General features: G+C 33.6%; 3 protein-coding genes and 1 pseudogene across 3 annotated transcripts; 1 reads left to right on the top strand and 3 right to left on the bottom strand.

Annotated features, from left to right (window-relative positions):
- Positions 1–5687: 5687 nt before the first annotated feature.
- LOC109129183 (uncharacterized) lies at positions 5688–6076 on the bottom strand (annotated as a pseudogene).
- Positions 6077–8716: 2640 nt separating this feature from the next.
- LOC109129184 (uncharacterized) lies at positions 8717–9140 on the top strand. Its single transcript, XM_019236873.2, has one exon. It carries the CDS (start codon positions 8844–8846, stop codon positions 9036–9038), a length of 195 nt encoding a protein of 64 aa, XP_019092418.1. The 5' UTR covers positions 8717–8843; the 3' UTR covers positions 9039–9140.
- Positions 9141–9421: 281 nt separating this feature from the next.
- On the bottom strand, positions 9422–11671 carry LOC104746361 (uncharacterized). Its single transcript, XM_010467819.3, has 4 exons — positions 11335–11671; positions 10628–10874; positions 10228–10279; positions 9422–10081 (listed from the first exon to the last, which is right to left on the bottom strand). The coding sequence occupies exons 1-4, from the start codon at positions 11400–11402 to the stop codon at positions 9537–9539; spliced, it is 912 nt and encodes a 303-aa protein (XP_010466121.1). The 5' UTR covers positions 11403–11671; the 3' UTR covers positions 9422–9536.
- A 91-nt stretch (positions 11672–11762) lies between these two features.
- On the bottom strand, positions 11763–14086 carry LOC104746360 (magnesium transporter MRS2-3). Its single transcript, XM_010467818.3, has 6 exons — positions 13658–14086; positions 13184–13396; positions 12970–13098; positions 12654–12814; positions 12340–12571; positions 11763–12228 (listed from the first exon to the last, which is right to left on the bottom strand). The coding sequence occupies exons 1-6, from the start codon at positions 14084–14086 to the stop codon at positions 11941–11943; spliced, it is 1452 nt and encodes a 483-aa protein (XP_010466120.1). The 3' UTR covers positions 11763–11940.
- Positions 14087–14272: the final 186 nt, after the last annotated feature.

The raw sequence follows: 14272 nt of genomic DNA, 5'->3' as shown, positions 1-14272 counted from the left end.
ACTACTATAATTTAAAAATATATACCCTATAAAATATATATCTATATACTTATTTAAACCCTTTAAACAAATAACTCACTCTATGTAAAATATTACACAAAATGCCACTATATTTTAACACAAAATATAATAATAGAATCTTAATATTAATTTGTTGTAACCTGAAAATGATTATCCAAAAAAATAGTAATTATTAATTTATTAGATTACAATATATCATTAATAAAATAATTTCGAAATTATTTAATAAAATTATTTCAAAATTATGTAATAAAATAATTAAACAGATTCTATTTATTGTTTCAGAAATCTTAGAAAACAATAACAAACTATTTAGAAAATTATAAAACTTAAATTTATTTATAAAACTAAGATTAAATATTTACATATCTAAATCATTTAATAATAACAAATATATATTAAAAAATTAGGATACAACATTGTTTATATTTTTAAAATATATCTATATACTTATTTAATCTATGTTGTTAAAAATTTAACCAGTTCTGATGTGACATATTACGAAAATGCTATTATATTTTAATTATTCTAATAACTAACAAAAGAAAAGTTTAGATTTGTTTACAAAATAATAAAACTCTATTTATTGTTTCATAAATCTTAGGAAATAATAATAAACTATTTAATTGGCTAAAACTTAATTGTTTATACACAATATTCACTATATAAACAATTCTAAGTGTATAATATTGATAATATACATAACCTAATTGTAATTTTCACAGATAAAATCAATATACAACATGTTATACCAATAACTTCAATTTGTAAATTTTGTATATTAAGATCTCTAAACACGATCACATCAATTTGTAATACCAAATCACGGGTCAATACATGTTTTGTTGGATTTTTATTGGCTTTACCGAATGTATAATTAACGAATTTGATATTGCACCAAACCAAAATAGTAGTACCAACTACGGGTCGAAATCAGAGTATGACCTTAAGTAAATTAAATATATGATTTTATAAAATGTATAGAATTGATAAATTTTCTACTATTATTTTGTAACAATCAAATCCAAATTTACATAAATATTTCCTCACGCTGGTAATATTATTCTACAAAATATTAACGTGTATTTATGAGTCGGATAATAAAACGGATAATGAGACGGGTAACGAGACGCTCAAAAAATTAAATTAATATCTGATACTCGATCATTATTCATGGATAATATAATTATTATACCCTTCACTCGACCCTAAAGCTGCGGGTACCTTTTTTCAGGACGGATACAAACCAAAAAACGGGTCCAATACGGGTATCATTAGTAGTTTTCAAACCTACCTATTAGTAGTTTAGTATAAATCAAAATTCACCATATAGTACTATATTATATAACATGTAAATGAATGATACAACATAAACATAATATTAACAAATAACAAAATAAAAAAAATTTCCCGTGCTACCAGCGCGGGTTATTATCTAGTTCTCTATATATTAATAGAGAAGTACTCTTAAAAAAAAAACTGAGGTATCGTGCTAAAAGAGCTCTTGTATCTTTTTTTTTAATAAATGCCATTACTTCTCATTTTCTTTTCCACAAATTATACTTTCAATAAATTCAAAAAATCCTTATAAAGACATTGTACAGAATTACTGTAACACAATTATTACATACGCATATATATGTGCCATACACTAAGAAAAATACAACAGAAGGGAGATTGACGATGCTTTCCGAAGAGTAGTCTTACTCGCTAACCGTTCACATGATCGGTTATTGTCCAACTTCATATTTGATTTTTCTTTGTTACGATTTGTATGCATCATCTTGTGGCTGAACTTTTTACTAAACCATAACTTTAAACCCGATGTGTCCAAACGTAGCTCTGAAATATAGACATAATGATACCAATGCTTCCGTACCAAAGTCTTTGTGACATATCTCGACTTTGTAAGATTCTTCGACATATTGACATATAGTATCTCCACCATAACAACCTTTGAGAAAATCTTCTAAATAAAATTCAACAAATCTCTAAAATTCACCGGGGAAGGCCCAATACTTTGTGTAGTCTCATACTTCGACCAGCAACAACCCTCAAAAAGTGATGGATTTGAATTAGTCGAGTCGGACATTTTTGACTCTGCAAATGTAAAACCCTTGCCGTGGGAATAAACACAATCGTCCCCATCTCTTGATCAAACTCATTCAACAATGTAACATGGGCATCATCAAATCCAACACTAATTTCTGGTAGCCCTATCATGACAATAAAGTTCCATCTAAGTTTTGTTAAAACATTCTTCAAACTCCATATCTGACCATTGCCAATGATATAATGTCGCCTATATGTGATCAAACCCTCATTCAATTTCAAGACGACAGCACAACAATAGTCTAAACGATGAAGTCCTAAACTCATCACCCAAACAATGGAATCACCAAAAGTCAATCCCGGATCCCAAATCTTAGTTTGATCTCTGTTCTTCATGTAGTGAATATACAAATTAGAGTGAACAGAGCAGGTATGAGAGATGAATCGAAAACCATCAATCATAGATGGAAAGAGACTGACACAATTACTTTTGGGCTTAGATTTGAGTAAGGTCAGAAAAACACTCTTCCAGAAGAAGAGTATAAAAACGTGAATCTGGAAACAATTCCAACCGCGACAGAGACGACGAGACGACAAAATACTTTTACGCCTCAAATGAAAGACTCTCGGTGAATTTTGGGTGTGATGAAAGACCATACAAGTCGAGAATGGTACTAGTAAAGTTGATTGACTCAGATATGTCCACACCATCTTGTCAAAGGAGTAAAGGATGGGGAATTGGAGAAGTGGATTTGCCGAAACAATTATCTAAAAACTATACAGAATAAGAAATCAAAGGACTGGAAATAAAGAAAAAGGGGCCAACCGACGCCGGAGAAGCCAGCGCTGGCCGGAATCTATGGAGATCGAAAGCGGTTACTCTACCATCGCTTTGGGAGAGAAAAGAGAGGTTCGTTGAGAGAAAAAAATCAACGCTTGTGAGAAAAATTTCATTACTTCTCATTGTTATTTACATAAATATGCCACTGAAATATTATGAGCCAATGTTTTTTTCTATTAGTTTTTAAAAATAAAAGATTTAATCAACTATTAAATCCGAAAATATATTTAATTATCATTTTCATAACCTATTTACTTATTAAAACTAAATTACATTTCAAAAACAGGAAAAAAATTATTCATTTATTTATCACTTTTATTAATTTTTTCATTGCATTTTTAAACTTAGGATTAGTTTAAATTAAATCAATTAGTTTAAAAATATTGCTTTATATATTTAATGGTATAGTGATATAAATAATAATGTGAAACATAAAATATATGAATTTGACTTTTAGAAACACAAAAAGACATAAAAACTGTCTACACCACCTTAAATTCTTTTCCAAGATCAAATATTTCACGGGTGAAACATATTTTACAAAAATAAACGCAAATTGAATAAACGAAAAAATTTTACTTACATATTTTTTTCTTATACAAATGAATCATAAATCTCAAAAAATAATTATACTCATAATATTTTATTTAAATCGATTGATCCCTCACATAGTACGGGTTGGTACCTAATTTTCATAGTAAGAAGGATTGAAAATGGTGAAGATTTATGGGAACCGATCAAACTAATTCGCTTTAACCTTACTAGATTTGAACTTCCACGTATGTGCAGTATTAATTCAAAACTGTGTCTCTATAGCCATGCCCCCCTAACGGATATAAATATTTTCTTTACCCATAAAAATCTATACCTCAAAATCCAAATAGAAAATAATTCCATTTGCTCAATAAATTTTTTCTCTAATTTATAAAATATATTTCAAGCTGAAATTAATTAATATTAATAATAAATAATTTTAAACATAAATACAAATATGGTTTCAGAACACTTAAATTTTGATAATTTTTTCATATCTATTACAAATTATTATAAGATTTTAATAATATATATTAGATAATATATATCTGAAAAATTAGATAACACCCCTAAGGTTTTAATTTATAAAGATTTTTCAAGAGTTCAACAAAATCATTAAAAGTTAATAAGTGAAAGATTGTTAAATATTGCTAGAGAGTTTTGTTGATTAGTTTTCTAAAATCTTGTAAAGTGCTCCAAATAATTTTTCTATATTTGAGATACTTTCTATGACTTTATTTTGTAAAGAAAGTGTCTAATATGACTTTATTTTGTAAAGAAAGTGTCTAAAATCATGAACCAATAACATTATAATTGAATTTATTAACAATCCTAGATTCTTTTGTTTTAATTGAATAATACAAAATTTTTTTTATGATTTTATAAAAGTCTGAATCCAATAACCCAAATTTGTTAAGTTTTTAAATGACTTTTAACAAATCACAAACTAATAACACTAAACTTTAACAGAGTTTAACAAAATTTTGATCTAATAACAACAAATTTTACATAACATTTAAAATCTTTAAAACTCTATTCAAATCTCAAACCAATAACCCCCACTAAATCTCTCAAAACAAAGTTGTTCATGCATGTATGATGTATCTAATAATTCAATTACAAAATGAGAAAACGTATGTGAAGTATTAAAACAATCAACGTTAAATTATATTTTTCAAAATTTCCACAATTAAAAAAAAAAGATAAACTCTACATAAAAAACAAATTAGTAGCAAAATTGTTTTAAAAACCGTAAGCCATAAGTCCGCATATAGCACGGGTATTCATCTAGTTATTATGGAAACTACTACAAACGATTTCCTAAAACAATGGTAGTTATTATTATTTATTATTTTTTATTTTGTTTTTTTGTTTTAAATCAAAATCCAAATATCTTATCTAGGATCCAAATGGATATCATCTGGATCCAAGTAAAATCCATTTTGTTGTCTTTAAATATGTTTGGATACACCCTCTATAGTAGAGGCATTACATGAAATTCTGTTTTTTTTTTTTTTTGTTCTAAGTGTGCCTACCAATAATTATTCTTTGTTTTTTTTTTTGACAACTGTGTGTACCAGTTAATAATATAGATTTATTAATATATATGTACATACAAAATTATATCCCAAAACATTAATTGTGGTCATTCGAATTCAAAGACTGTAATAGAATGATGAAACTAACATGAACTACTAAATTACATGCTCCAGTCAACTAACAGCATATACAATATGTATGTTTTTATATTATTTATAATTTGATTAATTGATTTAATATCTTAACTAGGTTGAATAGTATTTTTCTCATATGACATTTGTTTGCAAGAATCGGTTCCTAAATCTTTATCCACATTTTTTTATTCCTTTACAGATTTGGGTTCAACTTGAAGTTTTTTTTTTTTTCAACAAATTTCAATACATTAAATAATGAGTCTGACTTTAAATGGTCATATATATTATGTACCATAAAAGCCAAGATTTCAATAATTATATTTGAGAGATCTTACTTTTTTTTTTTTTTTTTTTGACCTCGAGAGATCTTACTTTAAATGGTCATATTATGTACCATAAATACGCACTAATTACGTAGATTGATTTGGAAAAAAAAATTATTATATAAACTAGCTATAAAGCAGCTGAATCAATTCATTAAAAAATACATCACATTTTCACCCTTAAAACATTACAAAACAAAGAGAAAGCTTTAACAAAAGATGAAAGGGGTTTTCGGAGTTGTTGTGCTTCAATTCTTTTTCTTTACATTTTCTTTAGCCACTCGTGAAATAACTTCATTTGCTTCTGATTTCGATGTGGCTAAAAAAGTTTCTAGCAATATGAACGACATGAAATCTCAAGAATTTTATGTACCAAATGCTAGAGCAAGGAGAGTCGGTCCTAGTGGTTCAAACAATGAAAAATCTTTACAGTCTGTGTCATTTTCTGAAGCAGATATTGGAAATAAGAGATTGGTTCCAAGTGGTCCGAACAATGAGACATCTCCACCTTCTCCATCATTTTCTAGAGCAGATGTTGGAACGAAGAGATTGGTTCCAAGCGGTCCGAACAATGAGACATCTCCACCTTCTCCATCATTTTCAAGAGCAGATATTGGAACAAAGAGATTGGTTCCAAGCGGTCCGAACAATGAGACATCTCCACCTTCTCCATCATTTTCCAGAGTAGATATTGGAGCGAAGAGACTCGTTCCGAGTGGTCCAAACAATGAAACATCTCCACCATCTCCTTCACCCTTTTCTAGAGCAGATATTGGAGTGAAGAGACTGGTTCCAAGCGGTCGGAACAATGAAACATCTCCACCATCTCCTTCATCATTTTTTGGAGCGAAGAGACTGGTTCCAAGCGGTCCGAACAATGAAACATCTCCACCTTCTCCATCATTTTCTATAGCAGACATTGTAACAAAGAGACTGGTTCCAAGCGGTCCGAACAATGAGACATCTCCACCTTCTCCATCATTTTCAAGAGCAGATATTGGAACAAAGAGATTGGTTCCAAGCGGTCCGAACAATGAGACATCTCCACCTTCTCCATCATTTTCCAGAGTAGATATTGGAGCGAAGAGACTCGTTCCGAGTGGTCCAAACAATGAAACATCTCCACCATCTCCTTCACCCTTTTCTAGAGCAGATATTGGAGTGAAGAGACTGGTTCCAAGCGGTCGGAACAATGAAACATCTCCACCATCTCCTTCATCATTTTTTGGAGCGAAGAGACTGGTTCCAAGCGGTCCGAACAATGAAACATCTCCACCTTCTCCATCATTTTCTATAGCAGACATTGTAACAAAGAGATTGGTTCCAAGCGGTCCGAACAATGAAACATCTCCACCATCCCCTTCATCATTTTTTGGAGCGAAGAGACTGGTTCCAAGCGGTCCGAACAATGAAACATCTCCACCTTCTCCATCATTTTCTAGAGCAGATATTGTAACAAAGAGACTGGTTCCAAGCGGTCCAAACGATGAAACATCTCCACCTTCTCCATCATTTTCTTGAGATTGGTTTCAAGTGATCCAAGCAATGCAATATCCTCATCTTTTCCATCATTTCTATAATGACTTTTAGGATTTAAATAAATTTATTTCCCTTTATTTTAATTAAAGAGAAGAGTGTTCGTAACTCCTTCAAAATTACTCATTGGGCCTCGAGTTTTGCCACAGTGAGATTTCTTTGGCTCATTTTTCACTAGTTTTTCATATTTATTGTTTAAAATAATTTATAATATATTCTTAAATACATCTCATTTGTGTGGTTATTAAGAAATTTTATTAAGAAAAAAATCTCAAAATTATATACATCTCTTTGACCTATTTGAGTGGTTGCATTAAATTATTATCATCTAAACTTTCCCCTTTAATAAAGTTACATAAGTCATTTCATTTCCAATTTCTAAGCAATATTGTTCGAATTAGTAGTGACTTTATACAATAGAAAAGGAAGAAACTAATTTATTTTTCTATGGGAGTGAATTTTTTATTTAAACATAAAAACGAAACATATATATATATTACTTATAATTAATTATGAAATTTCATAGTTTGTATAAATTATTCTACATAGACCAGGACGATATTAAACTTTTCTTCAGTTCTTCTTTGTGAATGCTGATACCAGTTAATGTGGAAATACAGTTGATAATAGTCATAGATGGTTAATGGATAAGTGTATATGTACACTTCTTAATTTGTTGATTTATCACAAATTGTGATCTATATCCGCAATTAAAAAAAAATGGCCCATAATTTGCTTACCGACGAGAACAACTAAATAACTAATCATGTTTGGCATTACTGATCATATTCTCTAGATGAAACGCATGCATAGGTTAATTAATACACTTCTTCGTTGATTTATCACAACTAATCATATTTGGCAATACTATGTGCATAGGCCGATGGTCCGAATCCACTCTACGTTGGTGTGGGAATAAAAGATTTAAACAAGTCATCATTGAACCTTATCCATGCGTCTATATATTATCATAAACTCCAAGATATTTCTTCCTTATTTCTCTTGATTTCCAAATATTTCGTTGAAATCAACTGTCATAAATGATAATTAACATGTTATACGTTTAAAAAGAGATAAAAACTTAATAGTCACAACTACGACTATGGGGGTGTTATTGGAGAGGTAATTTATAAATCCATATGGAATTGTAAATTCTAGAAATCAAAATACATGGATTTTGAAATAACATGTTTTATCCTTGGATTTGAATCCTTCTATTTTACACTTTCAAATCCATTCAAATCCATTTAAAACATAATGTGGATTTTGAAATCCAAAAACAAATCATTGAATGAATAACATAGGATTTTAACAAGTATTTGTAAATCATGGAACCAATAACCCATCATTTTGATAAGTATTTTAAAATCAATGATTGAATAACACATGATTTTTGTCTGGATTTCCAAATCCATTAAAATCATAGAACCAATAACCCCCTCTACGTTACGATGGATTAACATCATGGTACTATTTTCATGTGAATGCAACGGAGAGAAAAATATACTCTTTCTTCTTTGTGTGTGTGTTAAATGTTCAATGTGATATTGTTGACAAAAGCAAATGTGATTACTGATGACATCTACAGTAGTTGACTAAAATTAAATATTTTAAAAGTCAAAGAAGGACAACTAGTGGCAATATCGAAAATATCTCAAACTCAAAGCCTTGTTTCCCACGATCTATTCCATAAAAACCAAAGAAGGTGTGTGCGTGTAGAACTCAAAACCATAACGCTTTCAAGTAGAAATATATAAAACATAACGCACCAATATGCCTGAGGAGCTGAAACTACAAAAAGGATCTCCAAGCGAAGCTTCTCTCTTTAGTTGATTAGGGTTCTATAGTTAAGATAAGGAGAAGATGGGACTACAGTTGGAGAGTTTGATGGAGACGATAAAGTCAAAGGTGGGTTTGCTGAGGAAGAAGAAGAAACCTTACATCAAAATGGATAAAAGCTCTAGCGTCAGAGTTGCCATCCGTCGTAAGAAGACCAGAGATCTCATTGATAAGACCTTAAAGGTCGCTGATCGTCCTGGCAAACGAACTCTTTTCTGAAAATGTTCATTTCCTCTGAATTTGCTATAGTTTCTGTGAATTTTTTGTTGTTGTTGTTTTGTAATTGGGTGTTTTTGATTCAAGAGATCAAGTTTGTGATAATATGCATATATAGTTCTTGAAATAAATAAAAGCAAGAAATATATAAGAATCATCAAACATATATATGATGATTTTTATGCATGATTGATCGATGAAACATAAAAAGCTATATTAAAATCTTGTATGGTTGACTTTTACTGATACGATCTTTGAGTCAGTCTTACATTTATTTCTCTGTCGGCAGGTCAGTCTTATTTTAGTGGAGTTTAGTTGAAATCTTTATAAAACTAAAAGCTCTGTAGTTTTAGATTAAACCGGTGAGGTTTTGTTAGAAAAAGAAAAAAACAAAGAAGAGTTTCATTATATAAACTCAGAGATATCATCTTCTACACTTGCAAACTGAGACATTAAAGCAAAATCCAGAGTAAGAAGGAGAGATATGGACTCACATAGGCTTTAAGAAGCCAACAAAGATTCAACTTTTGCAATCTGTTCTTCCTCTGTGGCTCTAGTCGGACTCTTGTTTGCCTCCTCGAACAAATCATGGTCCCATTTCTTCTCATTCTTTGTCCAGCTTCCGTTAAACCCACTTCGCTCATTGCTGCGGAATCTGTTGTCTCTATCAGCTCGATAACTCTGTCTGCTTCCCGCACCTCTCACATCAGCTCGGTTCCACACTCTGTCTCTTCCCATTGCTGGTCTCTCATGTCTTTCTGAATGCATATTGCTCCTCCAGTTTCTCTCGTTCTGTCGGCGATGGTTTAGATTTGTGTCTCTTGCCTCAGTTCTTGTTCTGTCTGTGTTGTTCCCAGATTCCGCTGGAAGCTTCTTCTCCATGAAGGCCGGTCGTTTCCTAGAGAGTGTTCCTTGGGTGTCGTCAACCTCATAGAACCTATCATGTCGCCACGAGCTTTTGTCTCCGTCTTTGCGATGCTGCGACTTCTCATCATCTCCAGCTCTTCGGTTACTCTGATCTCTTGAACTTCTCCACGATCCTCTCTCTTCAAAATTTACAGGCAAGTAACATAGTCATTAGACTAGCAAGTTTTTTAAAAGCAATAGAAAGCTAAAGAAATGCAAATACATATGTCTTTATGAGTTTATGTAAATGAAGAACAGGAAGAAGAATAAATTTGGGGAGAATTACCAGTAGTTGCTCTTCGGTCATCTTTTCTGTCACTACGAAGATCATCATCATGCTGTTATAAGACACACGCACAGGCAAGCCAAAGATTACATATATCTTAGCATTGGAAGGCATTCAACTGTAGGCAATAATCCCGTCAAATCAGCACAAGATAAAAGTGTCAATATGCAGTAGATTGCAACCCAGCAATTGATTAGTATAACTGAGCTAGTACAAGATAAAAGATTAAATCTTCTACTTTTTCATGGGCAATGAAGCTTCGAAGAAAAAAAAAACATTCTGTAAACTCCTAAAACCTCACAAGGGCAAAAACATCTACACACACACATAACAAGCAAATACCAGGACCAGTAACAAAAAGAACGTTATCAAATGGAAAACAATCAAAAGCTTTAGGAACCTGATGATATGATCTAGGACGAGATACTTGTGACAGATGGGAAGTTTGCTTGGTGGTCTCATGATGTACGGAAAGCTTCTTTTCACTGTCTTTTCTCAAACCAAGAGCATCAGGTTCCAATGGCGCAGCATCTCTCAAGGACTGACGTGGTTTTTGCTCAGAGTCAGTACCATCTCTGAGATCCAAATCTTTCTTACTCAAAACTCGTTCAGCTTCAGGTTTGCCATCTCTTCTTGATCTCTTGGGGCTAAAGACAAAAAACATACATGATTAGTAGCGGACCTCTGTGATAAGAGCTCTATAGTAAAAGTGATTTGTGAAAAGCTGGCTAGAGAACCACTTCAAATACTTGTACTAAAATTAACTATTTTTGTGCATTTCATCACTCATGTCTAAGCTCTAAACAACTATTGACAATCTTCTTCTGCAAAAAGAAATCTCCACTTTACGAGAACGAATTGTAGCCAAATTAAGCAGATTAGATCATTCATAGGAAGATACAAAACAAAATCACTCCAAGGATAAAACTACAACAGTGACAAAGCATAAATCTCACAATAATCAGCTTGCATTCCGATTTCTATACAAAAAAAAAAATAAATAAATACACGAGCTTCCTCTTTGTTCGAGGGAGATGAATATAAAAGAGTAGGAATCCCCAGAAGAATTTGAGTGTAAAGACGAAAGAGTAAGGGAAGCAAGCAGACCTGGGTTCGCGATCCATTCTAGAACGCTGTCGTTTAGGGTCTGAATCTTTGCTCTCTCGCCTCGACATGTTTCCTCTTCTCTTCTCCCTCGAAAGATTTTTAGGGCTTTTACTATAAAACTCTTCTCCCCTTCCCACTCCTCTCCCCTGCAACTCTCTTTTTTATCTAATTCCTCCGTCGGAAAGTTGTCAATTTCCTCAAAAATTATAGTTTCCACCTCTTATTTCTTAATGTATCAGAAAAAACCCCATATGTTTAGAATTGTGTTCAAAGAGCAACCTAAAATTAACCTATAATTCTTGTGACAGTTGAACGTATTGATATATTGATTTGGTTTGTTTGTGTCTGACTGTGTGTATACATATATATACACACACAAATTGTAAAACGCGGTATCTTCAAAATAGGAAAGAAGAAAACAATGCAACTTTGTAGATGGCAATATGCTCATTTATTAGGATATTGAAAGTATGCAACTAGCGAAGGAGAGACCGGATAAAAAAAGGTTTGAGAGGACAGATGGGATATACATAAGTCTCGTTCGTTTAAATAGACTTTGTGCCAAGAGACATCATCACCATTCTCCCAATACCCTTGGTTCCAACTTCATTCAAGAAGGCGCTTGTATTTACACCACCCGATGGCACCAACATAGAGGAATATACTTCCCACAGAACCTCCAATCACTGTCCATAGGAATCTTGATGGACCAGCTTTCTCATCCTTGAACAACTCTATGGTAATATTCATTCCGAATACACCAGCCACTGCAATGAAGGCGCTCATCACCAAGGTAGCTGTCGTTAGCATCACACCCATCTGCAGAAGATGATTCTGCTTGTCATCTAGCATTATGTTGATGTAGTCCTCCGTGTCATCCACATACTCCCTTAGCTTTTTCAACACAACCACAATGGATTTGATTAGAAAATTATCTCATCACCGGAAAGTGTGCTATCTCGTCTGATAAAATACCAAAAAAAAGCATATGGTCGATTTACTTACTGTTGATAGCTTGTTCAGTGTTCCATCGATCTGCACAAAATATGCTTCCAAAAGCATTTCAAGCTCTTCAACATCTAATTTGTTGGTCATGGCACTTCGGGTTGAGCTTGTATGAGTCCCACGGCTATTTCTGCTAAGTGCACTGTGAGCACTCATAAGCAGATCATGAGCGTCATTTGCTCGAAGATAGCCTTCATCTCTGTTAGCCTCTGATGCAAATTCGGGAGGCAGCCTGGCAGGTTTTAGTAAAATAGCAGATGTTAGAATTACATCAAAACAGTCCAAATTAGTATGTTCAGAAAGCAGGTACATGCCTGTCATCCTCGTCTCCTTGAGGAATATCAACCTCAAAGGTATCACTTTCATTCATAGAGGAATTTGACGAATCCTCAAGTTTCTGAGCTAACTTCTCTGTAAGATACATCTCAGCCATATCCTCATCATCGTCTAGCAGATGTTCTAGCTCGTCCCTAACCTAGAACATGATACAAGTGAAGAGAAATAAGGTTTTTTAAGTTATGCAAACGTGGTTAAAATAAGGTGGTCTCTTATGTTCACAACAAAGAGGAAACACGACAAATCGTTATCATGAGATGAAAAGGAGCAATGGAATGTCTGAATCATAAGCACCTTCTGAACACGTCCAGTAATTGCAACCAGCCTACTTTTAATCTGTCGAACCCGCTCCAAATTAAGGGTACTGATCTTGGAAGTAAGTTTGTCTAACGCTGGATGAGCCTCTAACTCCAATCTTGTGGCCTACATTGACGGAAAAAATGACTGAAAAACTCATACAAGAGAAGCAAAATACTCTGTGTAGTAGAGTCCTTAAGGAAGTACATACCTCATGTTCCAAACTGCTTGATGCAGCTTCAAGACAGGCTTCCAGAGCAACAAACTCAAACGGAAGAACCTTTGATCCATCTTGATTCTCAAGACTTTGCTTCGCATCCTTCTTGGCTTCACTCCCTTGATCCCCAGATGATTGTACCGTTCCAGTTTCTCCTTGGGAAGGATCCATCCCCGTCTGAGGCTCTCCCTCAGAGTTATGTTCCTCCTTTACTCGACACACACAAAGAGAGCAGAGAGCGATTAGTAAGCTAAACTTGAAAATCATAATCTTCACACAACATCACCATTCCACAAATCACAGAGTCAGCCATTTCTCAACACGAGATTAGCTATCATATACAGATTCCATTGCCAAATCATATACAGATGTAACTACCAACCTCAATTTCAATTTCACAAACAATGCAACCAAATCAGCGAATAAAAAAGAACAGTGAACTAAAAAAACCCTAATTTATCGAATTACCTGAGGTTTAGTGGCGTGATGGTGACACAGAATCCGCCGCCGCAACTCTTCAATAAAAGGCGAAACCGAAGGATCCTTGGAATTAAGCAACAAAACTTCTTGAGCGGTGATGATCGCCTTGATATGCTCCAGATTGATAACAATCGCTCTCTCTCGACCCAGAACAGTCGACGGATACGACAACAGTGGATCGAGAATCCTAAGATCTCTCGCCGGCAATCCCGTTCGCCGCATGATGGCGTGTTTCCCTTCTTCCTTGGGCTGCGGCTTCCCTGACGAGTCAAGCACCAACCACGACCTCACCCCAACGCCTTTCTTCCGTCCACCGCCACCTACACCGGCGGGGTACGGCGGTGTAGGCTGCCCACCAATGTTTGGGGTTGATGGATTCGTATTGAAATTGAATTCATCAGGTCTCGCTCCTCTCATCGCGTACGACTGCTGTGATCAGCGCGATCGAGCAGCTTAAGTTAAAGTCTCAAATTGCATTCTCAATTTATAAATTATAATCCGGCTCATCCGCAACAATAGGATTTAAACGGTTAAGATACACCGGTTTTAGATTCCCCCCTCTCCTACAAAATTAAATCGGGTTTAGATTAACCGGTTTTAGAT

Source organism: Camelina sativa, chromosome 15 (genome assembly GCF_030686135.1).
Source record: "Camelina sativa cultivar CO46 ecotype springtype chromosome 15, ASM3068613v1".
NCBI lineage: Eukaryota > Viridiplantae > Streptophyta > Magnoliopsida > Brassicales > Brassicaceae > Camelina > Camelina sativa.
Note: the sequence above shows the minus strand (reverse complement) of the source record. Positions and strands in the feature narration are given on the sequence as shown.